Source organism: Mirounga angustirostris, unplaced genomic scaffold, assembly GCF_029215605.1.
Source record: "Mirounga angustirostris isolate CCGP_5_RB_7025 unplaced genomic scaffold, mMirAng1.0.hap1 SCAF_3, whole genome shotgun sequence".
Classification (NCBI taxonomy): Eukaryota; Metazoa; Chordata; class Mammalia; order Carnivora; family Phocidae; genus Mirounga; species Mirounga angustirostris.
The window spans coordinates 117,870,455-117,894,774 of record NW_026991711.1 but is presented as its reverse complement, the minus strand read 5'-3'; the positions used below and the strand labels follow the sequence as shown (position 1 = coordinate 117,894,774).

General features: G+C 41.2%; 1 protein-coding gene across 20 annotated transcripts in view; it reads left to right on the top strand.

The window, feature by feature from the left end:
* NEB (nebulin) overlaps positions 1-24,320 on the top strand; it is a 215,213-nt gene that overhangs the window by 140,500 nt on the left and 50,393 nt on the right. For all 20 annotated transcript variants that reach the window (XM_064586520.1, XM_064586524.1, XM_064586538.1 and 17 more), the window contains exons 107-127: positions 1,418-1,522; positions 1,629-1,733; positions 2,096-2,203; positions 3,001-3,108; positions 3,205-3,318; positions 3,742-3,939; positions 4,316-4,420; positions 5,112-5,216; positions 5,314-5,418; positions 7,215-7,322; positions 9,062-9,175; positions 9,481-9,678; positions 9,991-10,095; positions 11,207-11,311; positions 11,964-12,071; positions 13,599-13,706; positions 14,583-14,690; positions 15,592-15,696; positions 15,794-15,898; positions 16,528-16,626; positions 16,976-17,086. In XM_064586520.1, coding sequence (XP_064442590.1) covers positions 1,418-1,522; positions 1,629-1,733; positions 2,096-2,203; positions 3,001-3,108; positions 3,205-3,318; positions 3,742-3,939; positions 4,316-4,420; positions 5,112-5,216; positions 5,314-5,418; positions 7,215-7,322; positions 9,062-9,175; positions 9,481-9,678; positions 9,991-10,095; positions 11,207-11,311; positions 11,964-12,071; positions 13,599-13,706; positions 14,583-14,690; positions 15,592-15,696; positions 15,794-15,898; positions 16,528-16,626; positions 16,976-17,086 — 2,427 coding nt within the window. The remainder of the gene's footprint in view (positions 1-1,417; positions 1,523-1,628; positions 1,734-2,095; positions 2,204-3,000; positions 3,109-3,204; positions 3,319-3,741; positions 3,940-4,315; positions 4,421-5,111; positions 5,217-5,313; positions 5,419-7,214; positions 7,323-9,061; positions 9,176-9,480; positions 9,679-9,990; positions 10,096-11,206; positions 11,312-11,963; positions 12,072-13,598; positions 13,707-14,582; positions 14,691-15,591; positions 15,697-15,793; positions 15,899-16,527; positions 16,627-16,975; positions 17,087-24,320) is intronic.

The window sequence follows — 24,320 nt, the reverse complement described above, 5'->3', positions numbered from 1 at the left end:
ATTAAGGTTGGATATGATGTAGAGAAAGACCAGGAGCAGTGATTGGCTGACAGCTTTGCCTACTAGTATATCTGAATAACTTTCAAAGTCATTTTTTTTTTTTTAATTTTTGTTTGCATCATCTTTGCCATCAGCAACATCTCACATCTCCCTGGAAAATTATCAGCTGATTTAAAATAATAATTGGCTTGGGGTGAGAATGGAGAGTGGGTGGGATTTTAACAATATTGGATGATAGTGTAGTCAAGGACCTGGGAATGCCCTGTTCTTGCTTTGCCAGGCATTTTACTCCTGCAGGCATTTATGAAGGACTTGCTTGCGAGGAATCAAAGCAAAAGGGAAACAAAGTACTGATGAGCCACGTGGGGGCCCAGAGTCCCTCACACAGAGCTTTGGTAAAGGTAGGGTAGAGAGTACATGACATAGGCCGTCTTGCAGCGAAGCTTGAGTCAAGACCTGCAGCTGCCACCAGCAGTCTGCAAGCCACAGAAACACAGTGCATCAACGTGATACTCAGATGCCCCCAGGAGCTAACCCTACCTGGTCTTCTCATAACCAAAGTGGAAAAACAGGAGATCAAAGACTGCCTGCAGCACAGGGGCTGAGCTTGAACATCCCACCTCACTCTTGCCGCAGAAGAACAATTGTTGCGGACCTTAACCAGATTAGCAACTCCACCGCAGTTGGTGAGGGGTGGCCTGAGAGAACCCAGGCCCTAGGCGGGGGAGGGGAAAGCTAGGCTTGGCCTGAGGGATGTATCCCCCTGCTCTTTAATACATGACCATTTAGTCATGTCACTTTCTTCAGATAGTCTGAATGTCCCACATATTTCTAAGTAATTAAATATAAGTCCGTCTAAAATTATACCCTCCTTGGGCGCCTGGGTGGCTCATTTGGTTAAGCGACTGCCTTCGGCTCAGGTCATGATCCTGGAGTCCCGGGATCAAGTCCCGCATCGGGCTCCCTGCTCAGCGGGGAGTCTGCTTCTCCCTCTGACCCTCCCCCCTCTCATGTGCTCTCTCTCATTCTCTCTCTCTCAAATAAATAAATAAAATCTTTAAAAAAAAAAAATTATACCGTCCTTAGTAAAACCTTTTCTTAGGCTCACTGCTGAAAACAGTAGCTCCCTGCCCCTAACTCCCACAGCACTTGAGTGTTCTCGCTCTTATACTCTCCCCTTGTAAATGACTTCTCTTTATACTTAGCCCTCAAAGCACCTAGCACAGTACCTCACTCATAATAACAAGCTCAAGAAATATTTCTCAGGCAAACAGTTGAAATCATAACTGAATCAATGAAGCAACAGTCGCTGGAGAGAAATCCTTAAAAAGCTCCTGAATAAGTTGCTTCTGATCTACTGTCTGTAGTCCTGTGTGAGTCACTTATACCTGCATTGTATCTTTCTTCCTGCTCTCAGAATGTCTACAAAGCTGACCTGGAGTGGCTCCGAGGCATCGGCTGGATACCCCTGGATTCTGTGGACTACGTGAGGGTTACGAAGAACCAGGAAATGCTGAATCAGGTACACGAAGCCTGTTCTCACCTAATGCCTGGCCGCCTCGCCTGCCATGTGGGGGCAGGGACCCAATGGAAGGAGACCAGTCTTAATCATCTCTGTTTCCTTGCAGATAAACTATAAGAAAGATGCTCTTGACAACTATCCTAACTTTTCAAGTGTGGTGGATCCTCCAGAGATTGTTTTGGCTAAGATTAACTCAATCAATCAAAGTGATGTAAGTTTGCTTTATGTATAATGATGTGCATGGACTGGGGAGTTAGGTGTCTGTCATTGACTGCATTTGCTTACCTCCAGATAACTGCTTGTAAGAAAATGGACAATGGGGTGGGAAACTATGAGATCATCGTTCCTGGGAATGTCTTAAAAGTCACTAGTAGGAGATATACTGTACTCACTTACAGAAAATATCTATATTCTTGTCCAAATTATCCTATTAGATAAAATGAACTTAAATTCAACCCATTCATTTAAATCTCTAAATGTAGACTATTATCTTGCTAGGTAGAAACTATAAAACTTTATACGTTTATATTAACCAAAGGTTTTGTTTGGTTTTGTCTTGTTTTCTCTCCTTAGGTAAAATATAAAGAAACATTTAATAAAAGAATAAAGGGCAAGTATACATTTTCTCCAGATACGCCATATATCACCCACTCCAAAGACATGGGAAAACTCTATAGTACTGTAAGTCTTATTTTATGTCATTTACAGCTCAGTTCTTAATTTTAAGCTCTCGGCAGTATTCATGTCCTTGGCTGATTTTGTGAATAACTGAACTTATAAGATTATTTTTATTGTATTTAGTCTTATTTATTAGAAATAACTTGTCTTTATTAGAAATAGCACTTATTCAGCTGGTATTTTTTTGAGCTCCTGTGATGTGCCAGGCACTGCAGGAAGTACTAAGGGGCTGAAGCTCAATAAGACAAGCCCATCGGGAGCTCATGCAAATGAGAGGGACAGACATACAAGAAAATAGATAATAACGTATCAGGTGCTGAGCAGCTCTAGGCACACATAGGACTAAGCACCTGCCAAAGGGAAAAGAGAAGAAAGACTGGTTCTTCTTTAGCAGTCATGTTTAACATCTCCAGCCAACAAATGGAAGATTTGCCCTCCAAATTTTAATTCATCTAAGTCAAAGGATGATGTGTGTGTGTGTGCAGTGTGTATGTGCGTATGCCCAATGGGAAGCAATCTTTGGTGATTCTCTCCCTATGTGAAAATTTATTTTCGCTTTTATTAGAACTGTAAACATAGTTAAACTCGGTTATAAAATGCCTCACTGTCTGTAGATTTAATTTGCAGTAAACCAAAAAACTCAGCCCTATTCGTAGGTAGACAAAATAATGGCTCTAAGTAAAGATGTAAGCTTTGCCTTTCAACGTAAATATTTTACCGTGGTTTTACCATTTTCTTTTTAGCAATATCTGAAGGAAGTTGACCACAAACTTTTGTTGACACACATTTCTTTGTTCCAGATACTGTATAAAGGGGCATGGGAAGGAACCAAGGCCTACGGCTATACCTTGGATGAACGCTACATTCCCATTGTTGGAGCTAAGCATGCCGACTACGTGAACAGTGAGGTCAGTAGTACTTTCTCTTCTCATGGGTTTAAGAGTCTTCACTGGGGAGCTGGTTAGAAAATCCCAGTGATTCTCAATGTTGTACCTACTTCACAGCTTAAATACAAAGAGACCTATGAGAAGCAGAAGGGCCACTACCTGGCTGGAAAAGAAATCAGTGAGTTCCCTGGTGTGGTTCACAGTCTGGATTTCCAAAAGATGAGGAGTGTGGTAAGCAAAGCTCACTTTCATAGAGGATCTGTACTGTTAGTCTGCCTGTTTGTAACATGTTCTTTAGTTGAGAGGGGCATGGAGTCCTTGAGATTTATCCCCACCCCTGCCAGTTAGCCTTGTGTTCCTTTGATAGCTATGGGCTTCCTCCCTTTCCCTCCCTCCTCCACTAACCCACAGTGAAGTATCTATGTATGGAAAAAGGAGAATGCAACAAGGTAACTATTTACCCCCTGTGTTATGAAAGGATAGGAAATTGAAAAAGAAGAAATATATTAAAGTATGAGATCATCATTCTTAGGCTTTGTTTATTCTAAAGGCACTGATGTATACTAGAAATAAGACTCGAAGAGAGATCAGTCTGAATAATTAACACTTGAATCCCTTTCTTCTTTTTGTCTTTAAAAAAATACGATTCTTTAGTTGAACTACAGAAGACATTATGAGGATACCAAAGCAAATGTTCACATCCCCATTGATATGATGAATCACGTGCTGGCTAAACACTGCCAATACATCCTCAGTGACTTGGAATACCAACACTTCTTCCATCAGTGGACGTCTCTCCCGGAAGAACCCAACGTTATACGGGCCCGAAATGCACAGGAGATCTTGAGTGATGTATGATGTCCTTTCTGCAGCTTGACTTAGCTACAGGCTTCACTCAACCGTGCCTTGGCCCTCCATGCTCCATTTGTCCCTGTATTCATAAATGTTGTCCTTTTTAAAACACAGTGATATGAGTAACCCCTTTTTGGTGTAAGAATCCCCTCTGGGCCATGTGACACCACCTATTTTCATACCAGACTAAACTTAGCCATTCCTCTCCTCCTAAGCTTCTTTAGGTCAGGGCATTAAAGACCTCCAGCTGTTGAGAGGCCCACCCTATGACCGCAAAGCACTGAGCACAGCCAACGGCTGATAGGAAATTATCCAAATGCCCGATTATAAATTCAGTTAGTGCCTGTCACCTTTCATCATTCCTTCCTTCTTGCAGAATGTGTATAAGGATGACTTGAATTGGCTGAAAGGCATTGGATGCTACGTTTGGGATACACCTCAGATCCTCCATGCCAAGAAAGCATATGCCCTCCAGAGTCAGGTGAGATCTTCCTAGAAGGACTGGCTCACTGTGGATCAGTGGAATCCGTGGTGCTCTCCGTGGGGTGACAGCCAGGCCAGCCCTGGCTTTAACAGTGCAGGATCCAGGGCAACCGAAGGCCCCCTGCCCAATAAAACCTCTCCTGGTGACCTGGTGTGGTGTTGGACCTTCTCAGTTTTAGTCTCTCCTGTGGTTTAAGCATTTGATGTTTATAACAGAAAGTTTCCTGAGAGGTGTTTTCATAGTGAACCACTCTCAAGCATCTATGCTGAAGTTGGTAAGGTTAACTTGCAGAGTGTAAAATGCAAATGCATGCTTTGACCTTGGGTAGATAAGTTCTGAAGTAAAAAATAGATATTTGGAAAGTTTCCCAGCATACGGCTGGGCTCTGACAGGGCAGGTTAACAGAATGTTGAGCCTGAGGGACTGCAGTCAGGGATGGGGCGCGTGCACAGAGAAGACATGGAGAATGGAGAAGCAGACCTGACAAAGAGCCAGACCCCACTGTTGGTTGAGACAAACTATTCATTTTGACAACCATACAAAGTCAGCAGGAATATAGAATGATAGCCTCTCTGTTAGTATTAAAGCAGAAACCCAGAAATAAAGGCTCATCTAAGTTGGCATAAACTGCCCTGTCTGATGGCAGACCTGTATTTTCCCATTTCCGGTGTCTTGTTTTTCTTTACAGCTACAATATACAGCAGGAGGTAAAGAAAACCTACAAAATTATAACCTGGTCACAGACACCCCACTTTACGTGACTGCTCTTCAAAGCGGCATTAATGCCAGTGAGGTACGTCTTCCTTGTACTTCTCTTCCAGGACGAGCCGTGATTGTCTTTGTGTATTTTTGAACAGCAGAAAAGGATAACCCATCTTTTGTGTGTGTAGGTGAAATATAAAGAAAATTATCATCAGATTAAGGACAAATATACGACAGTTCTAGAAACAGTGGATTACGACAGAACCAAGAACCTGAAGAATCTTTATAGCAGCGTGAGTTCTTTTTCTCATCTTTGTCTTTATTCTCCTTTAGAGACAATAAAGGAATAGTTGGGATAGGCACCTTACACCAAAGGTTTTTCCAGTTTTTTCAGGGACCTTCAGATTCTTGCTTTATCCCATCAGTAGTCCTAGTTACAGTTCAGTGAGCCCCAGGTGGAATATGGCACCATCTCATACAATTGACACAAACTCGGGAGCTGCTTCCTTATTGCAGGCAGGTACGGTTGAAGCTACGCTACATTGACCCTGAGCTTGTCCTTCCCTGGCTTCTCCAGGGGCCAGCGGCTTACAGCCTACAAAGACACTCTTTTTTTTCTTTCCTCCTCTGAATTGGTTAATTCAACAAACATTTTTTTGAACTTCATTTTGAAATCATTTTAGATTTACAGAAAAGTTGTAAAAATTGTACAGGGAATTCTAGCATACTGTTCTCTGTAATACAATGATCAAAACTAAGAAAAGCCCCTATAGCTTTTTGTTGTTGTTGTTAAGATTTTATTTAGGGGCGCCTGTGTGGCTCAGTCGGTTAAGCATCTGCCTTCGGCTCAGGTCATGATCCCAGGGTCCTGGGATCGAGCCCCGTATCGGGCTTCCTGTTCAGCGGGGAGCCTGCTTCTCCCTCTCCCTCTGCCTGCTGCTCCCCCTGCTTGTGCACGTTCTCGTGTGTGTGTGTGTGTGTGTGTGTGTCAAATAAAATATTTTTAAAAAGGTTTTATTTGAGAGAGAGAGCGCGCATGTGTGGGAGGAGGAGGGGCAGAGGAAGAGGGAGAAGCAGAGTTCCTGCTGAGCAGGAAGCCCCACTCAAGGCTCCCTGCACGCATAGTATTATGGCTTTTAATAAATGCAAAGAGTCATGTATTCACCATCACAATGAAGATGCAGAAAACCTCTCTATCACCTCAAAATTTCCCTCTTGCTTCCCTTCTCTCCCTGGACATCCACAGAGGTATTTTCTGCACCAGTTAAAAACAACAACAACAACAAAAAAAACTTTTAGAAACCTTTTCCAGAATGTCATGTAATTGGAATTATCAAGTATGTAGCCATCCGGTCTGGCTTCTTTCTCTTAGCAAAGTGCATGTATGTACTACACACATTGCTGTATAAACCAGTATTGTTTTTATTGTAGGGTGGTATTCCACTGCATGAATGTACCACAATTGGTTTATCCATTCACAGTCGAAGGAGATGAGTCGTTTCTAGTTTTTAACAATTATGAATAGAGCTGCTATATACATTTGAGTATAGGTTTTTGTGTATATGCAAGTTTTTGTTTCTCTTGAGTAAATAAATACCTAGGAGAGGAGATATTTTTTGAGCTCCCACTAGCTACAAAAAAGTAGGAAAGGATAAATAGATTTTTAGTTAGTGGTTTTCATCCTCCAGGAATTCCTAGACCTATGGGGAATGAACACAGCATCAAAAACTTTGCTCTAACTTACATACCGTAAATGTCACTCTTTGTGGTGTATGGTACTATATGGCTTTACAAATGCATGGTCATGTAGTCAGCATAGTAGTCAAAATAGAGCGAAGTTCTGTATCACCCCATGATAACTGCCAAACTGTGATAAGTACTATGGTAGAGAACAAAATAATGGACTGTGAAATTATGGTCATGGCATTAAACCTATTATTCACTGAGGGGTGCTTGGATCCTACCAAGTATGAAGAGCAGGGGTTATTAAGGAGTGTCTGAAAAAGGCAGATACAGGAAAGATCCCCTCCTCGAGAGCCAACCAGAATGCATTTTTCCATATTCACAAGATGGTTTTTAACCCCTACAGAACCTGTACAAGGAGGCTTGGGATAGAGTGAAAGCCACCAGCTACATCCTGCCTACCAGCACCATGTCCCTGACACATGCCAAGAACCAGAAGCATCTGGCCAGCAATGTAAGTCAAGTGCAAACGTGATAGCCTCCCACCCACACTCTGCCTTCCCCAGGTCTCTGCTCCTAGAACTTTTCTGGCTGATTCACATGTTATATATATTATATGTTTATGTATATTGTAAAAGAAAATATTAAATTACATGAGCTATTTAGATACAGTATTAAGTCTTATGAACTTTAACCCTTCATGCCTACGATGTTCTTAAGTAAAGCCTTTTATTGTAAAATTCCTTATAACCTTCATTTCAGTCCTAATAAGCCAGTTCCTTTCAGAAAGATAACCTCTTTTAGAGACTTTTACCTCTTAATTGTGAACATTTTACATAGCATTTTAGATCAGTATTACTCAAATCTTTTTTTTTTTGCCCATGACCCACAGTGAGAAATTTATTTTATGATGCAAGTCCACACACACACACACAGCTGAGTGTATTATGGGAGTTCCTTCCAGCAATGTTTTACAGAAGACTACATACTGCTACGCTAAAGGCAATATAGCCTGATCATTTCAATTCTGTTCTATTCATTTAAACGCTAGTGATCCAGTAAATTGATTTCACTACCCTCTAATGGGTCTAATGATACATAGTTAGGAAAAAAGTTTGTTAGACAATATATGGAGTTAATTTCATTTTTACCTGGAGGAAAAACTAATATATGTGATTTTGCCCAGACCCAAGCCTGTTTGGAGGACTGCAGACAGACTAGCCCAAAGGAGCAAACTTCATTTGGGAAGAGAAGTTTTGTATATAGAATTTAGAAAGCTCAGCAGAGGTTTTTTCCTTTAGTTATGAAAAAAGTTATAGAAGCAGGATTTTCAGCAACTTGTTTTTGGAACAAGATGGGGCACAGAGAAATTCTTTAAAAGAAGAATTTCAACAGTAGTTAAAAAAAAGAAAAAGGTGCCTTTGAATACTATCTTCTTTATAACTGAGGAATGGCTTAGATGTAAGGAGCATGTGAGCTAATATTCTAGAAAATTCTGTTGGGAATTTTGGTGGGTTTCCAGTAAACAAAGGGCTTCACTGCAATTCTGACACACATATTCCCATCTTCCTTTTTTTTTTCTCTTGAACTAAGATGTGGGCCTCTGAGTAATGAGAATTGTTATTTTATCATGTGCTAGGAGTTTGGATCTTACTCTCTGTAAGGGTCTTCCCTCCTAGTTCATGAAATCATGGAGCATTAATTCATAGGCAATATGGATTAAGAAGCAAAAGTTGGTTTCCCCATAGACATTGGTTACAGTGTATTTTTGGAAAACCTTGTGAAAACTGAAATTCAAGGACTGTGTGTCTCTTAAGCATCAGGCTTGTCAGTTATGAAAAACAAAGAAACTCCTGAGCACATTTTTCATCTTTCACTCATGGTTAAGAAAAGCAAAGTCATTATCACAGAAGAGATTACTTAAAAATTACATAATCTGTAAAATGAGTTAGGTGTAATAGCAGTAGAAGTACTAGTATGGGTATAGACATTTTTACAACAGTAACTAAAATTACTGTTACACAGCAGTTTAAGTTAGCTCTCTACAGTTAGTACTATCAGGTAGAGTGTAATTCTCAGGCTAACCCTGTGGTCCTTGCACTACACCTGTTCCTCTGTGCACAGAGCCCACAGAAGTGCTGATCCCAAGTTGGTTGGATCTCAGAGCTGGGCCCTTCCTATTAAGTCTTTAACAGTTAGAGATCCGTTGCTCTCCAGAACTTTTTCTTCCTCCTTTGTACTTTCTCTCTGTAGGTCAAATATCGAGAAGAATATGAAAAGTTCAAAGCTCTTTATACTTTACCAAGAAGCGTTGAGGATGATCCAAATACTGCACGGTGCCTCAGAGTCGGCAAGTTTAACATCGATGTAAGTAATCCCAAAGGCCTTACTTCAGATCAAGGCTCAGTGGTATGGCCACCCGTCATAAGTCAGAACATTTTCTAGTAATGCACGAGGCACTGACAGTGCATATGTGAAGAAGCAAAGTGTTATTTCAGCCATGCTGCTTACCCCACCCCCATGAATCTGTAGAAAGTGTCAGAAAATTCCAGATCCCACCCGATGGCTGTACAGGCATTCCCCTGACTTCTCTGGTGCGTAAGAAAGGCATTTATTGCCATGATACCTTGCACAGTTCCCTGTATAACTGGCATGTTATTTTATCTTCATAGCGCCTCTACAAATCAGTGTATGAAAAGAACAAGATGAAAATCCACATTGTGCCTGACATGGTAGAGATGGTTACCGCTAAGGATTCTCAGAAGAAAGTCAGTGAGATTGATTACCGCCTCCACTTCCATGAGTGGATTTGCCACCCTGACTTGCAAGTCAACAGCCATGTCCGGAAAGTCACGGATCAGATCAGCGACGTAAGCCCACTGAGCATGAAGGTCCCCCTCCCTGGCCCCGCACAGCCATCCTGAATGGAAGCAGACTCAGCTGTGTCTTCACCTCAGCCTTCTTCCAGTATCACTTTCCTCTGCTCCCATGGGTCCGTCCCTGGAAGCAGGGCTCTGTGGACCGCTGTTTTCATGGCACCCTCAGCCTGATTGCATGATGCCTTTTGATGTTCATTCCATGAAGTCATCCTGGGTCCAGAAGGTGTCCATGTCTTTGGTGTTTAAGTTACTGTCAATTTTTTTTTTTTTTTCTGATTCTATCTATCTGCTGCAATCCTTTAGATTATATACAAGGATGACCTCAACTGGCTAAAAGGCATTGGTTGCTACATCTGGGACACTCCTGAAATTCTTCATGCCAAACATGCTTATGATCTACGGAATGATGTGAGTTTGCCTGGTATTTTAGTTTAGTTTAGTTTTTTGTTTTTTTTTTAAGTATATTTCCTTTTATATGTAGTCTAAGTCAAAGGAAGAGTTATGGACATTGTCACAGACCAGCTATGTCTTAAGTGGTGTTGAGGATGGCTGAGCTAGAGAAAGATGCTAAGGAGCAGAGAACAATCCTTTCTCAGTAATGCATGTAGTTTTCCTGTTAAGCAATGCAGTCAAGCTGTCCTGTTGTCCTCTTGTGGAGAAGGGACCCGTGGCTCCTCTCTCTACATTTGGACTATTTCAGATATATTGAGCACATAATTCTCATATTAAGAAAATCTGCTAATTGGGACGCCTGGGTGGCTCAGTCAGTTAAGTGTCTGCCAGGTCATGAATCTAGGGTCCTGGGATCGAGTCCTATGTCAGGCTCCTTGCTCATCGGGGAGCCTGCTTTTCCCTCTGCCTGTCGCTCCCCCTGCTTGTGCTCTCTCTCCCTCCCTCCCTCCCCTCTCTCTCTCTTGCTGACAAATAAGTAAAATCTTAAAAAAAAAAAAAAAAAACTTTTTTAAAAACTTAAAAAAAAATCTCCTAATTTGTGAGGTGCTTGTGATGTTATAGACAGGATCTATTTATAAAGAGAGTTTGCCAAGCAAATTAACACTGTAATCAAGATTTCAGTAAAAAAGCTTAAATGAGGGCGCCTGGGTGGCTCAGTTGGTTAAGCGACTGCCTTCGGCTCAGGTCATGATCCCAGGGTCCTGGGATCGAGTCCCACATCGGGCTCCCGGCTCAGCGGGAAGCCTGCTTCTCCCTCTCCCACTCCCCCTGCTTGTGTTCCTGCTCTCGCTGTCTCTATCTCTGTCAAATAAATAAATAAAATCTTAAAAAAAAAAAAAAAAAAAAGCTTAAATGTTCCCAGCCTGCTAGAAGGCTCTGGAAGCTCCGTACGACTATAAGCATTAATTATGCAGATTATCATAAAATTCAAATGCCTCCCTGTCGATTGAATAAGTGCTAATGAAAATAAATGTCATGAGTTAAAAGCAACCAAACCCACTGTGAAAGCAGCAATTTCTCATACAGTGAACCATCTAACACAGGCTTATTTTATTCCTCTCGGCAGATCAAGTACAAATCTCATGCACAGAAGACAAGGAATGACTACAAGTTGGTCACTGATACCCCAGTCTATGTGCAGGCTGTCAAAAGTGGGAAACAACTAAGTGATGTAAGTAATGCGGACAGTAATAAAGACGGGGCCGCCGCTCAAGCAGAAGTGGCCTTTTCTAACTGTGAGACCAGAGTCAGCACCTTAGAAAGTACTTAACGATTCTGCTCTTGTTTCCTAACAACCTGGTGCGTTCAGTCACTTCCCAGGGTGGAGGTATCGGTGGTCTCACTCTATGAAATACTCGGTGTTTTAGAGCTTTTTGCTTTGAAGTTGTGTTTTGTATCCTTGTGTCAAGAGCAACCGTTCTGTCTCGCTGGGGTAGCCTTCGAATAACTTAGAGCTAACTGCGCTAGAAGGAGGGGCGGGCAGGCTCTGAAGGGAGAGATGTGGGTGGAGTCGGGCCTCTACCGCACACCCTCCACGAGGCTCGGGCAGAGCCCCGTCCGTCCTACCCACCGTCAGGTCTGACGCGGAGCGGGCAGAACCCGCGCAAAGGTGCTCTCCCCCCCCCCCCCCAACCCCGCAGGTTAATAAGTAAACGGTAAATCCTACAGGTGGGTTAGGGTGTTAAAACCTATTGTGAGTTCTCTGGGCAAAGGGAAGCAGGCTACTTTTTTTTTTTTAAAGCGAGGCTTGGGTTTCCATTTACTTTGCTGCTTTCCAACAATGCTGCTGCAGTCGAAACCAACCGACTCCTCTCTGCACGCAGGCTGTTTACCACCATGACTACGTCCACAGTGTCCGAGGCAAAGTAGCTCCAACGAGGACAACTGTGGACGTGGAGCGGGCCCTTCATGCATACAAGCTCCAGAGTGAGGTGAGCAGTGCGAACCCAACACAGTGCCCAGCAGAACTCCAAGAGGCAGCCTACAAGGGCCAGGCCAGCGGCTTCTGGGGAGAGCACCTTGGCCTGCGCATTATCTCAGCCTGACCTTGTCCATCGTGAATGCTATTCCGTTCACATGAGTTAAAAAAACAAAGAACCCAAACCGTACATAGTCCGTCTTCCCTCTTGGCTCGCAGGATCATTATACCAAGCAAGCAATGGGCATTTTTATTTTTTTTATTTTTTTATTTTTCTAAAGATTTATTTATTTATTTATTTATTTGAGAGAGAGAGAGAGAGCAGGAGAGGGGGGAGGGTCAGAGGGAGAAACAGACTCCCTGCTGAGCAGGGAGCCCGATGCGGGACTCGATCCCGGGACTCCAGGATCATGATCTGAGCCGAAGGCAGTCGCTTAACCGACTGAGCCATCCAGGCGCCCGCAATGGGCATTTTTAGAGCAGTGTTTACACGATACAATGAAGGAAACCACCCTACTATCGTCTGCCTCAAAAAACTTAAAAACCAAGATGACAAAGACAAGGCATATAATCACAAAAGACTACTAATAATAAGAGAGAGAGCTAGAAATTACTGTTGGAATTCAGAAGAGAATGAAACTGGATTCCACTCACATATTTCAGATTCCTATTCTGTGTTACCTGGTCATTCTACTTTGGTCTCAACCTTTAATGTTAGTCTCCTGTATTGGATGTTAAAAATAATTTGGTTTTAATTTGGTTTTTAATATTTCAAATACTATTCCTACTCCTGGAACTCCTCCAAAAGACAGACTATTTAAAGATTTTATTTATTTATTTGACAGAGGGAGACACAGTGAGAGAGGGAACACAAGCAGGGGGAGTGGGAGAGGGAGAAGCAGGCTTCCTGCTGAGCAGGGAGCCCGATGTGGGGCTCGATCCCAGGACCCTGGGATCATGACCTGAGTTGAAGGCAGACGGCCAACTGACTGAGCCACCCAGGTGCCCCTAGACAGACTATTGAAGGTCACAGTCAGAAACTCCTTTCCCGCCTTGTGCCAGGGATAGGAGTATCCTGACCTCTTCCCAGTGTGACATCAAGACACTGTGTTTATGGGGAGGATGGGATTCCAAAGATGTGTCTTATAATTATGACTCTCTTAGGGATTGGTGATGACATGAATATCATCAGGGGTGGAGTTAATGGCAGAAGTGGCCCTGACTACCTGTTTTCTCTATTTTTCCCATTTTCTTGCTAGATACCATGCAGCTAATTGGGCATATGTTAAAAACATAGAAGAATTATTTCCTATGAGCCCCTTCACTCATCGCTCTCTTTTTCGAAAACAATAGGTTAAGAGTAATCTAATTCATTGCCTGACTCTTAGAACTTACTTAATTTCTTCCTGAAATCAGTTTAGTGAACATAAAAACATGAAGTATCTAATTGAAAACCTAACGTGGGCTGCATGTGACTGGTTTAGCTTAGATCAGTTATTTGACGTAGATGTGATTTACCCACTGTTCCTCATTCCGGCAGGGCCTGTACCGAGGAGCTGGCCGGCGCTCTCTGCCTACTGGATATAGGCTTCCAGGAGACACCCCTCACTTCAAACATGCCAAAGACACCCGATACATGAGCAGTTATGTGAGTGGTCTCCTCCTAAGATGGGGTCTGAAGGGGGGGGGCACTAATATTCATTAATAGCCTCTCTGATGCCCTAGTCACACCCTGAAGGTTCAATGTGATAATGACGGGACTACAGAAGGGGAAACTGTTTCCTGGGGGTGCCGTGGGTTTGCAGTTTGGCAGTGTGCCTGTGTAGCCCAGTGGGTTAGCATAGGACTTTTGTGGGATTGCATCTGCATGAACCTTGGCTCACGGTTCATGGCTGTCATGGTGCCTCTACTTCTGTTGGCATTAGCACTGATGCATCCTGAACTATTCCAAGCCATATACCAGAAATGGAGTTTCATACACGCACTGCTGATGTGTGGCCATAGTATTATCTTTAAGATATAACATCACTGTGTATTCCTTTGGAAAAGAAAGGACTTCTGGCCTAACTGCTGGCCAGGCAGGGGCCAAGACCAGGGGCCCAAAAATATGGTTTCCAAAGCAGAGAGTTGCAGGTTTAATCATCTCACGTGCCATTTTTTTAAATCAGTCTAAAAAGCCATTCATCAGTCTCAAAAGTAGTCTCTCATTTCTTCTTTGCATTTCCTAATTTCCTAGCTCTACTGAGACTAAAAATATAGGTTTTTTCTTGTATTTTTTCATACCTGCCTACAAACAGATTTATCTAGGCAACACTGAATTTTTTCCTTTCTGGACCTGGCTTTATTAGCCAAGAAAATAATTTTCAAGGTTCAGATTATTATTGAAATTTTGTCAGTGACTTTTCCTTATACTTAATCCTGGAGAGTGATTTTTGAATGAAAGCAACAGCTCCTTTCTATTTGAGAAATGTAAAGCTACTCTCTGCTTATCCATCAGTGAACTTATTCTGATTTGGTTTTCCAGTTCAAATACAAAGAAGTTTATGAGCACATCAAGGCAAATGGATACACACTTGGCCCCAAAGACGTTCCATTTGTCCATGTCCGGAGGGTCAACGATGTTACCAGTGAGGTACTGTGAATGTTGATTCTGTGGGGGAAATATTGAGTTTCAAAAGACCATGGCTTTGAAATAAGTCAATCAGATAAAGACAATATGATCATATGTGGAATTTAAGAAGCAAAACAGAGGATCATAGGGGAAGAGAGGAAAAAATAAAACAAGACAAAATCATACAGGGAGACAAACCGTAAGAGACTCTTAATCATAGGAAACAAACAGGGTTGCTGGAGGGGAGGGAGGTTGGCGGATGGGGTAACTGAGTAATGGGCATTAGGGAGGGCATGTGATTTAATGAACACTGGGTATTATATAAGATTGATGAATCACTGAACTCTACCTCTGAAACCAATAATACATTATGTTAATTAGTTGAATTTAAATTAAAAAAATAAAAATTAAAAAGGCCATGGCTTTGTTTGAAATGCATTAAGAGTCTACTGTATCTTAGTTATAAATTTATACATCAGCAAGGAGTAAGAGGGTCCTTTTAGTTACCATTTTGATACTTGTATCGATTGGCAACGTTTTTCTATATTTGGTAATGCCATTGTAGAGTCCTAATTCATAGATTATAATGAAATTAATTCCCTTTTTGACACTTGTATTTAAAAAATCTTTAATAAATTTGCATTTTAGTCTGACTCATGACCCTAGTTTTCTATATAAATGATTGGTTTGTATATCTGATCCGATCCAGTCATCTGATAGAATGTGGAAGTCTTTGTGCTCAAAATTCTTCACCTAAATAAAATAAGCACCATTTTCTCTTTTTTCCTAATCTCAGCCACTTTCTTTAACCTTAATTGCCCCTCTTATGACTCTTTATGTGGAATATTTGATTGTTGATTAGTCAACAGATGCCCTCTTCTTTCTACACTAAATACCTGGAATGGTTTTTCTTCCAATGTAGAGATTGTATCGACAACTGTACCACAAACTGAAAGATAAAATTCACACAACTCCTGACACACCTGAAATCCGCCAAGTCAAGAAGACACAAGAGGCTGTCAGCGAGGTGGGCATTTTCTTAGGAGAGAGGGCAGGCTGTGGAACCCAGGGAGGAATGTCAACCATTTGGTCTCTGATGTGTGTGTTTCTGGGCATTTTTTTAGTTGATCTACAAATCAGACTTCTTCAAGATGCAAGGCCACATGATCTCAATGCCATACACACCCCAAGTGATCCATTGCCGCCACGTGGGAGACATCACCAGTGACGTAAGCATCTCATAGGGGTCTTTCTGAAGGGCTCTTACCAAGAGGCTGTCTGCATTTAAGCCAACCAGGGTCTTCGAACAGTCTTCTGCGCTGAGTACTTCTAAACTGAGTATATAACTTGGAGGGGAAATTGTGTGGAAGCAGGACCCCACATTTCTCCAACTATGGAAATAGTAGTAAGAGGACCACTTGGGAATATAAGATTTGCTGGCCACTATTCTGCATTCAACACTGAATCATTAGCAGCTCTGCCCTCTACACGGCCTCTGTCCTGGGTCCTGTTCATTATCTTCCTCCTGCTCATCCCCACTCCCAGCCCCTTTAACAACTTCCTCCTGCCATTTTTTTTTTTCTCCTTAAATGTTTCTTTATCCTAAAAGACCATTCCATTCAATCTAAGCTTTTCTCCCATCAATACAATAATAACAAAGAGCAGTGTTCTCCTCAGGTCCGGATTGGAGATTAAATTTTAAAACCTCTGATTCATTTGGATGCAAGCAAACTAAGAATAGAGGGTGGGTGTGTTCAACCAAAAAGAAAAGTATTTCAGTATCAAAGTGTCACTGCTCTTATTTGTTCCTGGTTTATATTTACTCATGGCCAGCTGTATTTCTGTTTCTGCCACACAGATTAAATACAAAGCGGACTTGCAGGTCCTCAGGGGAGTGGGCTGCTTCCTGTATGACACTCCCGACATGGTCCGCTCCCGGCATCTGCGCACACTCTGGGTGAGTGCACACCTTCACGACACGTAGCTACGCCCGCACAGCTCCCATACATCCCGTCACCAGCCGCAAGGTGCTGGACAGAAGGAATCTTCGCCTGCCCCTACTTTTAATGGGAAACTTACCACTAACCAACTTGAACCAGTTGTGACCCACTTAAGCTGATCCATGCCTCTGTGAAAGGTGATGAACTCAGTGAAATGATGGTCATCTTTGTTGGGATGGGAAGACATCCAGGGTACATGAAAGGCCTGCTCAAGTCTCAAATGCCAGCACGTGAAAGATAGTGTGTGACCATGGCATGCAACTGCTTAAATGATCAACTAACTTCTACTTCCATTGTGTTTTTAAGTCTAACTACCTGTACACTGATAAGGCAAGGAAGATGCGCGACAAGTACAAAGTGGTGCTTGACACTCCAGAATACAGAAAAGTGCAGGAACTGAAGACACATCTGAGCGAGGTAAGGATGCTGAACCTGTCACTATAAAGTGACTTGTTCCTCCGGTGACTGCATTGAGCAAAAAATCCCCTCTGCCTTCAATTACGGAATGGCTTCCATATCTAAGCAAGTCAGTTTACCTCATTTTGCCTCAGTTTACTTATTTTGTTCCCTTTTGATAAGATGAGGATATTGATACTTGACTACGAAACCGAATTTACTTCAAAACTCCCTCTTCAATCCCTGCTATCAGAAACCCTAATCATAGCAGTGCCATTGGAAAATTCTTTAATGGCTCCCTGCTCTGCTGCCCACTCAACAAAACCTAGACTACTTTGTTTTATTTTCAGTTGGCTCTGAGGCTTTTGATCTATCACAGCTAATTGTGCATAGATCTCATGCTCTCACCTACACTCTTGGTTCCTTTTGACCCCATCTTGTTTAAATGTGTATCCCGTAGTGCCTTGGCTGTAGTAAATGGCCATGTTTGCCAGTGACTCAATGTGCTTTGTACAGGTAAGGGCATTCCACAAATGTAAATGGTCTTTCTTATTATAGGTGAGTTGGCCGTTCTCATTCAACTTCCATTTTGTCTTATGGCCTCATCAGGCTTCACCGAGCTAAGCCACACATTGGCTGTCAGGCCACTTCATTGACTCCCCATTTTCAGTGGTTCTGATGGCTGCTAATTAAGAATCACTTACGCTCTTAGACTTAGAGATGTCCTGGCAAACCAAATATTGCCCTCACTGGGGGATGTGCAGCTTCCTAAACTCCTAGTGAGCTAGAGGCAGAGGATGATTAATTCTTTAGCTTTTACAAATGCTCCATTGAGCCCCTTTGCTTTGCTGAAAGCTTACGTATATTGCTTCAGCCAACACTAGCCCTTAGCCAGGAATACTTATGTTCTTTTGTCTCAGCAAAGTTGTGCTTCTCCACACTGGCTGTGTATCAGAATCACCTGGGAAATATTTCTAGACTACCCATGAGTGGACTCCGACTCCCCAACCTCCCACCAGACTTTCTGATTCTCTGTGTCTGGGCATCTGCATGCTTTTAGCTGCTCCATAATAATTCTAACAGCCAGTGCTGGAAAGCACTGCTTTAAGTATCACATCTGTCCTCCAGCTGCCACATAATAAAACATCAAATGGCAACTTAACATGCTTATTGGTATCTCTAAAATATCTCTATTTCTCTTGGCTGTTTGGATTCAGAATTATCTAAAACTTTAATTTCTCCTTTTCCCAATTCCTATTGGGATTCTGTGTGTCTTGTGCATCAACATTGAGGAAGAAGAATAGCTGCTCTCCAGTAATTCATTTTCTCCCACACTTGCCTCACTGGTAGAATGATGTGAGCTTGATAAAATATTGATCCACTTCTTCTATTTTTTTGAAAGATTTTGAGGAAGATTGGCATTAATTCTTTGAATGTTTGGTAGAATTCACCAGTGAAGTCTTCTGACCTTTTATTTGTTGGGAGGTTTTTAATTATTGATTCAATCTCCTTACTAGTAATTGGTCTGTTCAGATTTTCTGTTTCATCATGATTCAGGGTTGGCATGTTGTATGCTTCCAGGAATTTATCTGTTTCTTCCAGATTGTCCAATTTGTTTAGCACATAATTGTTTATAGTAGTCTCCTTGATACTTTGTATTTCTGTGGTGTCAGTTATAACATCTCTTTTATTCCTGATTTTGAATTCTCTTTTTTTCTTGGTGAGTCTAGCTAAAGGTTTGTCAATTTTGTTTATCTTTTCAAAGGACCAGCTCTTTCATCGACCTTTTATATTTTTAGTTTGTATTTTACTTATTTCGTCCCTGATATTTTTTTCCTTCTTTCCACTAAGTTCCTTGAGTAAAGTTAGGTGGTTTATTTGAGACTTTTCTTGTTTCTTGAGGTAGGCATTGTTACGAACTTTCCCCTTAGAACTGTATCCCATAAGTTTTAGTATGTTACATTGCCATTTGTCTCAAGATTTTTTTTATTTCTCTTTTGATTTCTTCTTTGACCCATTGTTGTTCAGTATCCACATATTTGTGAATTTCCCAATTTTCTTCATGTAATTAATTTCTAGTTTCATCCCATTGTGGTTTGAAAATACGCATGATATGATTTCAATCCTCTTAAATTTACTGAGGTTTGTTTTATGGCCTAACATGCAATCTATCTTGGAAAATGTTCTATGCACTTGAAAAGAATATGTATTCTGTTGCTTTTGGATGGATGTTCTGTAAATATCTGGTCTACTCTATCGTTTAAGGCCAATGTTTCCATATTGATTTCCTGTCTGGATAATCTATACATTGATGTAAGTGGGGTATTAAAGCCCCCGACTATTGTTGTATTGCTATTCTCTGTTTAGGTCTGCTTATATTTGCTTAATATATCTAAATGCTCTTATGTTGGGTGCATAGTTACAAATATTATATCTTTTTGTTAGATTGGACTCTTTATCATTATGTAATGCCCATCTTTGTCTCTTATTAGTCTGTTTTATCTCATAGAAGTATAGCTACTCCACCTTTCTTTTGGTTTCCATTTGCATGGAATATCTTTTTTTATCCTTTCACTTTCAGTCTCTGTGTGTCCTTATATATAACATGAGTCTCTTGTAAGCAGTATATAGATAGGTCTTGTTTTTTTATTTTTTTTTTTTTAAGATTTATTCACCTATTTTAGAGAGAGCAAGCATGAGTGGGAGGGGCAGAGGGAGAAGGAGAAGCTCAAGCAGACTCCATGCCAAGCACAAAGCCTGACAGGGCTTGATACCACCACCCCAAGATCATGACCTGAACTGAAACCAAGAGTCAGACATTTAACCAACTGTGCCACCCAGGTGCCCAGTAGATTTGTTTTTTTAATCCATTCAGCCACTCTGTGTCTTTTGATTGGAGAATTTAGTCCATTTACATTTAGATTAATTATTAATATGTATGTGTTTATTGCCATTTTATTAATTGTTTTCTGGCTGTTATTATAGTCCCTCTCTCTTCCTTTCTTTTGCTCTCTTCCTTTGTGGTTTGATGATTTCTTTTAGTGGTATGCTTATATTTCTTTCTTTTCATCTTTTGTGTATTTCCTGTCAGTTTTTGCTTTATGGTTACCATGAAACAACTTGTAACAACTTGTATTTATAACAGTCTATTTTAAGTTGATAACTTAAGTTTGATCCCATTGTAAAGCTCAACATTACTCCCCCTGCCATGTTTTATGTTTTTAATGTCACATTTTACACGTTTTTTGTCTTGTATATCATAGTGATTTTTACTTCTTTTGTCTTTTAACCTTCATACTGGTGATTAATTCACTACCTTTACCGTATATTTACCTTTCCAGTGAGATTTATTTTTCATATGTATTATTATCACTAATTAGCACCCTTTCTTTTTAGCTTAAAAAAATCTCAACATCTCTTGTAAGGCTGCTTTAATGATGATGAACTCCTTTAGCTTTTGCTTGTCTAGAAAACTCTCTCTCTCCTTCACTTCTGAATGATAATTTGCCAAGTAGAATATTCTTGGTCAGAAGTTTTTTCTTGGGGCACCTGGGTGGCTCAGTCGTTGAGCGTCTGCCTTCAGCTCAGGTCGTGATCCCGGGATCTGGGATCAAGCCCCGCATCGGGCTCTCTGTTCGGCGGGGAGCCTGCTTCTCCCTCTCCTACTCTGCCTTCTTGTGTTCCCTCTCTCACTGTCTCTGTCAAATAAATAAATAAAATCTTTAAAAAAAAAAGAGTTTTTTCTTTCAGCACTTGGAATATGTTTTGCCACTCCCTCTGGTCTGCAGTTGAAAAATCTGCTGATACTCTTATTGGGGGAGGGTGCGGCATTCCAGTGTATGTAACAAGTTGTTTTTCTCTTGCTGCTTTTAATAGTTTCTTCTTTAACTTTTGACATTTTAATTATTATGTGTCTTGATGTGGGTTTCTCTGGGTTCCTCTAATTTGGAACTTTCTGGGCTTCCTGGATCTGGATGTCTGTTTTCTTCCCCAACTGAGGGAAATTAATATTTCAGCCATTATTCTTTCAAATAAGATTTCTGTTCCTTTCTCTCTTTTCCTTCTGGAAGCACTGTGATACAAATGTTAGTCTATCTGATGCTGTCCCACAAGTCCCTAAGGCTATTTTCACTTCTTTTTCATTCTTTTCTCTTTTTGCTGCTCTGGTTAGGTGAGCTCCACTGCCTTGTCTTCAAGTTGACTGATCCTTTCTTCTGCTTTAGCTAGTCTGCTATTGAACCCCTCGAGTGTATTTTTCAGTTCAGTTACTGTATTATTCAGTGACTTCCATTTGATACTCTCTTATATTTCTCACTGTGTGTGACATTCTCACTGTGTTCATTCTTCTTTGCATTGGTGAGCATCTTTATGACTGTTAACTTAAACTCTTTATCAAGTAAATGAACTCCATTTTATTAAGGTTTTTTCCTGAGTTTTATCTTGTTCTTTCATTTGGAACATATTCCTGTTTCTTCATTTTGCTTGACTCTCTGTGTTCATTTCTATACAATAAGTGAAACAACCACCCTTCCCAGTCTTGAAGGAATGGCCTCATGTAGGAAGTGAAACTTGTTGTTGAACCCTGTCTCATCTCTTGGTTGTCTCTCAAACCTTTACGCTTGTGCAAGTAGCCCATTCTATTTTTATTAGTGCTCAGTAGTTGAGGATGTGCCAAGACCATGCAGTGTCCCAAAGGGGAGGGTCTCAGCACCTAGATATAGGCTGACTGGAAGCCAAACCCTCAGGCATCAGCTTTTAAATGTATGCAAATACCTATAATCCTAAGAAACTGCAAACATAAACCCTGCTGGCCACCAGAGCCTGGCAATCTGGAGGTGTCCCCTGGCTGGTAGTCATAGAAATCAGGACTCCAGACCATGTATAATTTCTTTTCTGGGTGAAACCAGCAAGCTGGAGCAAGGCAAAGGTAGAGCACCAAACATAGCATCTACAACCTTTGTTCCTTGTTAGCAGCTCTATAGGCCACTAAATATGTGTCATACCTAAAGTCTGTCCCTCATGCCAAAGATCCAGGACAAGCAAAGAGGCCTCCTTCATAGAAAGACTGGAGTATGCTCCAGTCTGCTGTCTGTGCAGTGCCCTTGGGGTGGTAGCTTACCAAGAACTGTCTTTCCAATTTCCATAGTCCTGGGGACCCAGAAATGCAAGCCCCCCCAGGCTACCAGCGCCAGGCAATCAAGGGGTATCCCCAAGTTGGCAGCTGCAAAAATCAGGGACCACATGTGTAAAAAGCTTCCCCCTAGGAGATATTAGCACTCCAAAGCATAGCAGAGGGTAAGAATGAAGATAGTAGATGCCCTCTAAGTTCTCTGAAAAGGATTTTGGTCAGCCCCAAGATGCGTCTTTAATTAGAAGCCTACCCCTCAAGCTGCAGTCATGATGATGAGCTAACAAGCCTCCTTTCCAGAAAGACTAAGCTCCTGGGTCTGTTGTCTCTTGCCGTGCCCTGGGGGTGGTAGCTATTTAAGAACTCTTTCTTCATTGGTTACAGTCCTGTGGGACCCACAAGTGTAAGCCCTATCAGCCACCAGAGCTAGATGATGTAGAGGTGTCTCCTGGCTGCAGTTGCAAAAATCAGACTCCCAGACAAGACTGTGAGCTCCTTTCTGGGTGACCTTTGTTGTAACAGTCGCACGGCACCAGGAACACAAGCTCCCCTGACCTTCAGAGCCAAGTGACCAAGAGGCGTCCTGGAGGTGGCAGCCACAAATATCAGAATGGATGAAATCTTGCCACTTGTGACAACTTGAATGGACCTCAAGGGCATTATGCTAAATGAAATAAGTCAGAGAAAGATAAATATCATATGACCTTTCTTATACGTGGAATCTAAAATACATATATATGGTGGTTGCCAGAGATGGGAAGTAGTGGGTGGGAGAAATTTAGCTTAAATAAACTGAATTTTAAAAAATACTGATCGAAATTACTCTTCTGGATTCAGAAGGTCTTTGGTAGAACCTCTAAATCTGTTTTAATAAGGACTTGGGGTTTTTACAGATCAGGAAAGTTTGGAAAACACTGTTTTAGTAAAAAGTTTGATGGCAAAAGGAAAGTAGAGTTCTTGACTTTTGAATTGTCTTTGAGTTGTGTAGATTCTTGACTTTTATACCTCATAGTACTAGCAAGCAGGGGTGTTGTCCCAGGAAGTATAAACAGGGAGGTGTGGGGGGGATGGGCTAGATGGGTGATGGGTAGTAAAGAGGGCACTTGATGTGATGAGTGCTGGGTGTTTTACGTAAGTGATGAATCACTGGCTTCTACTCCAGAAACCTATATTGCACTCCATGTCAACTAAGATTTAAATTTAAAAAAAATGAAGAAGCATCAACAATGCATACCTAAGTATGGGGGAAATATGATACAAAGAAAATTATAGAAATGTCATGGGAGAGTTGGGTTTTAGTTCCAGATTTGCTTCCAGTTTGCTGTGTGACCTTGTATAATTCACATGTTCAATACCCCAATTTCCTGGGCTAGAGAATTGGAGTAGATGATTCAGGGTCCTTTTGACCGTAAGATCCTATGAGTTTGTTGACTTGCTTTATTTGAAATTTAGCCTGGAAGAAATAGTAAATTTTTATTTAGTTTATCTCTTTTCTTTCAGAAGTAATACAAAAAACAACCCCAAGTAGATGAGCTACATTTTGTTTCAACTCATGCTTGTATATAATTTGTAGTTAAAGAAATAGACATGCTTACAGTTGTGACAGTTGCCTACATATGTATATACATATTATTTCCTATATTTTATCTGTTCAACTGGTATTTATATCTATGATTAGAATTTATTTGCTATCCATTTGTACTTCCTAGTTTGCTTCATTATATTAAGCTCCCTCAACATTTATCAGAGGACTACTGCTTTTCAGATCTTTTATCCAAATACAAGATGATAAAAGAATGATAGAGCTGAGCCCCTGCATTCCATGGGCCCATAATCTGTGAGGAGAAACAAACACCAATATGATGAATGATATCCTATAGGAATAAACAAGACAGTGTGGTCTCTATGAACTTTCCAGGCAGATAAGAGGAGGAAGAACATTCTAAGCAGAAAGGGCAGTATATGAAAATGGCCATGATGAGTTCTTAAAATTGGAAATAGTTTCAAATATTACAGAAGGAGTGTGGGAGAATGTTGGGAAATGAGACTAGAATCATAGGATAAAAGCCAGCTCATGAAGATTCTGGGGTGCTGTCTTAATATTAGACTTGATGAAAAGTCATTGAA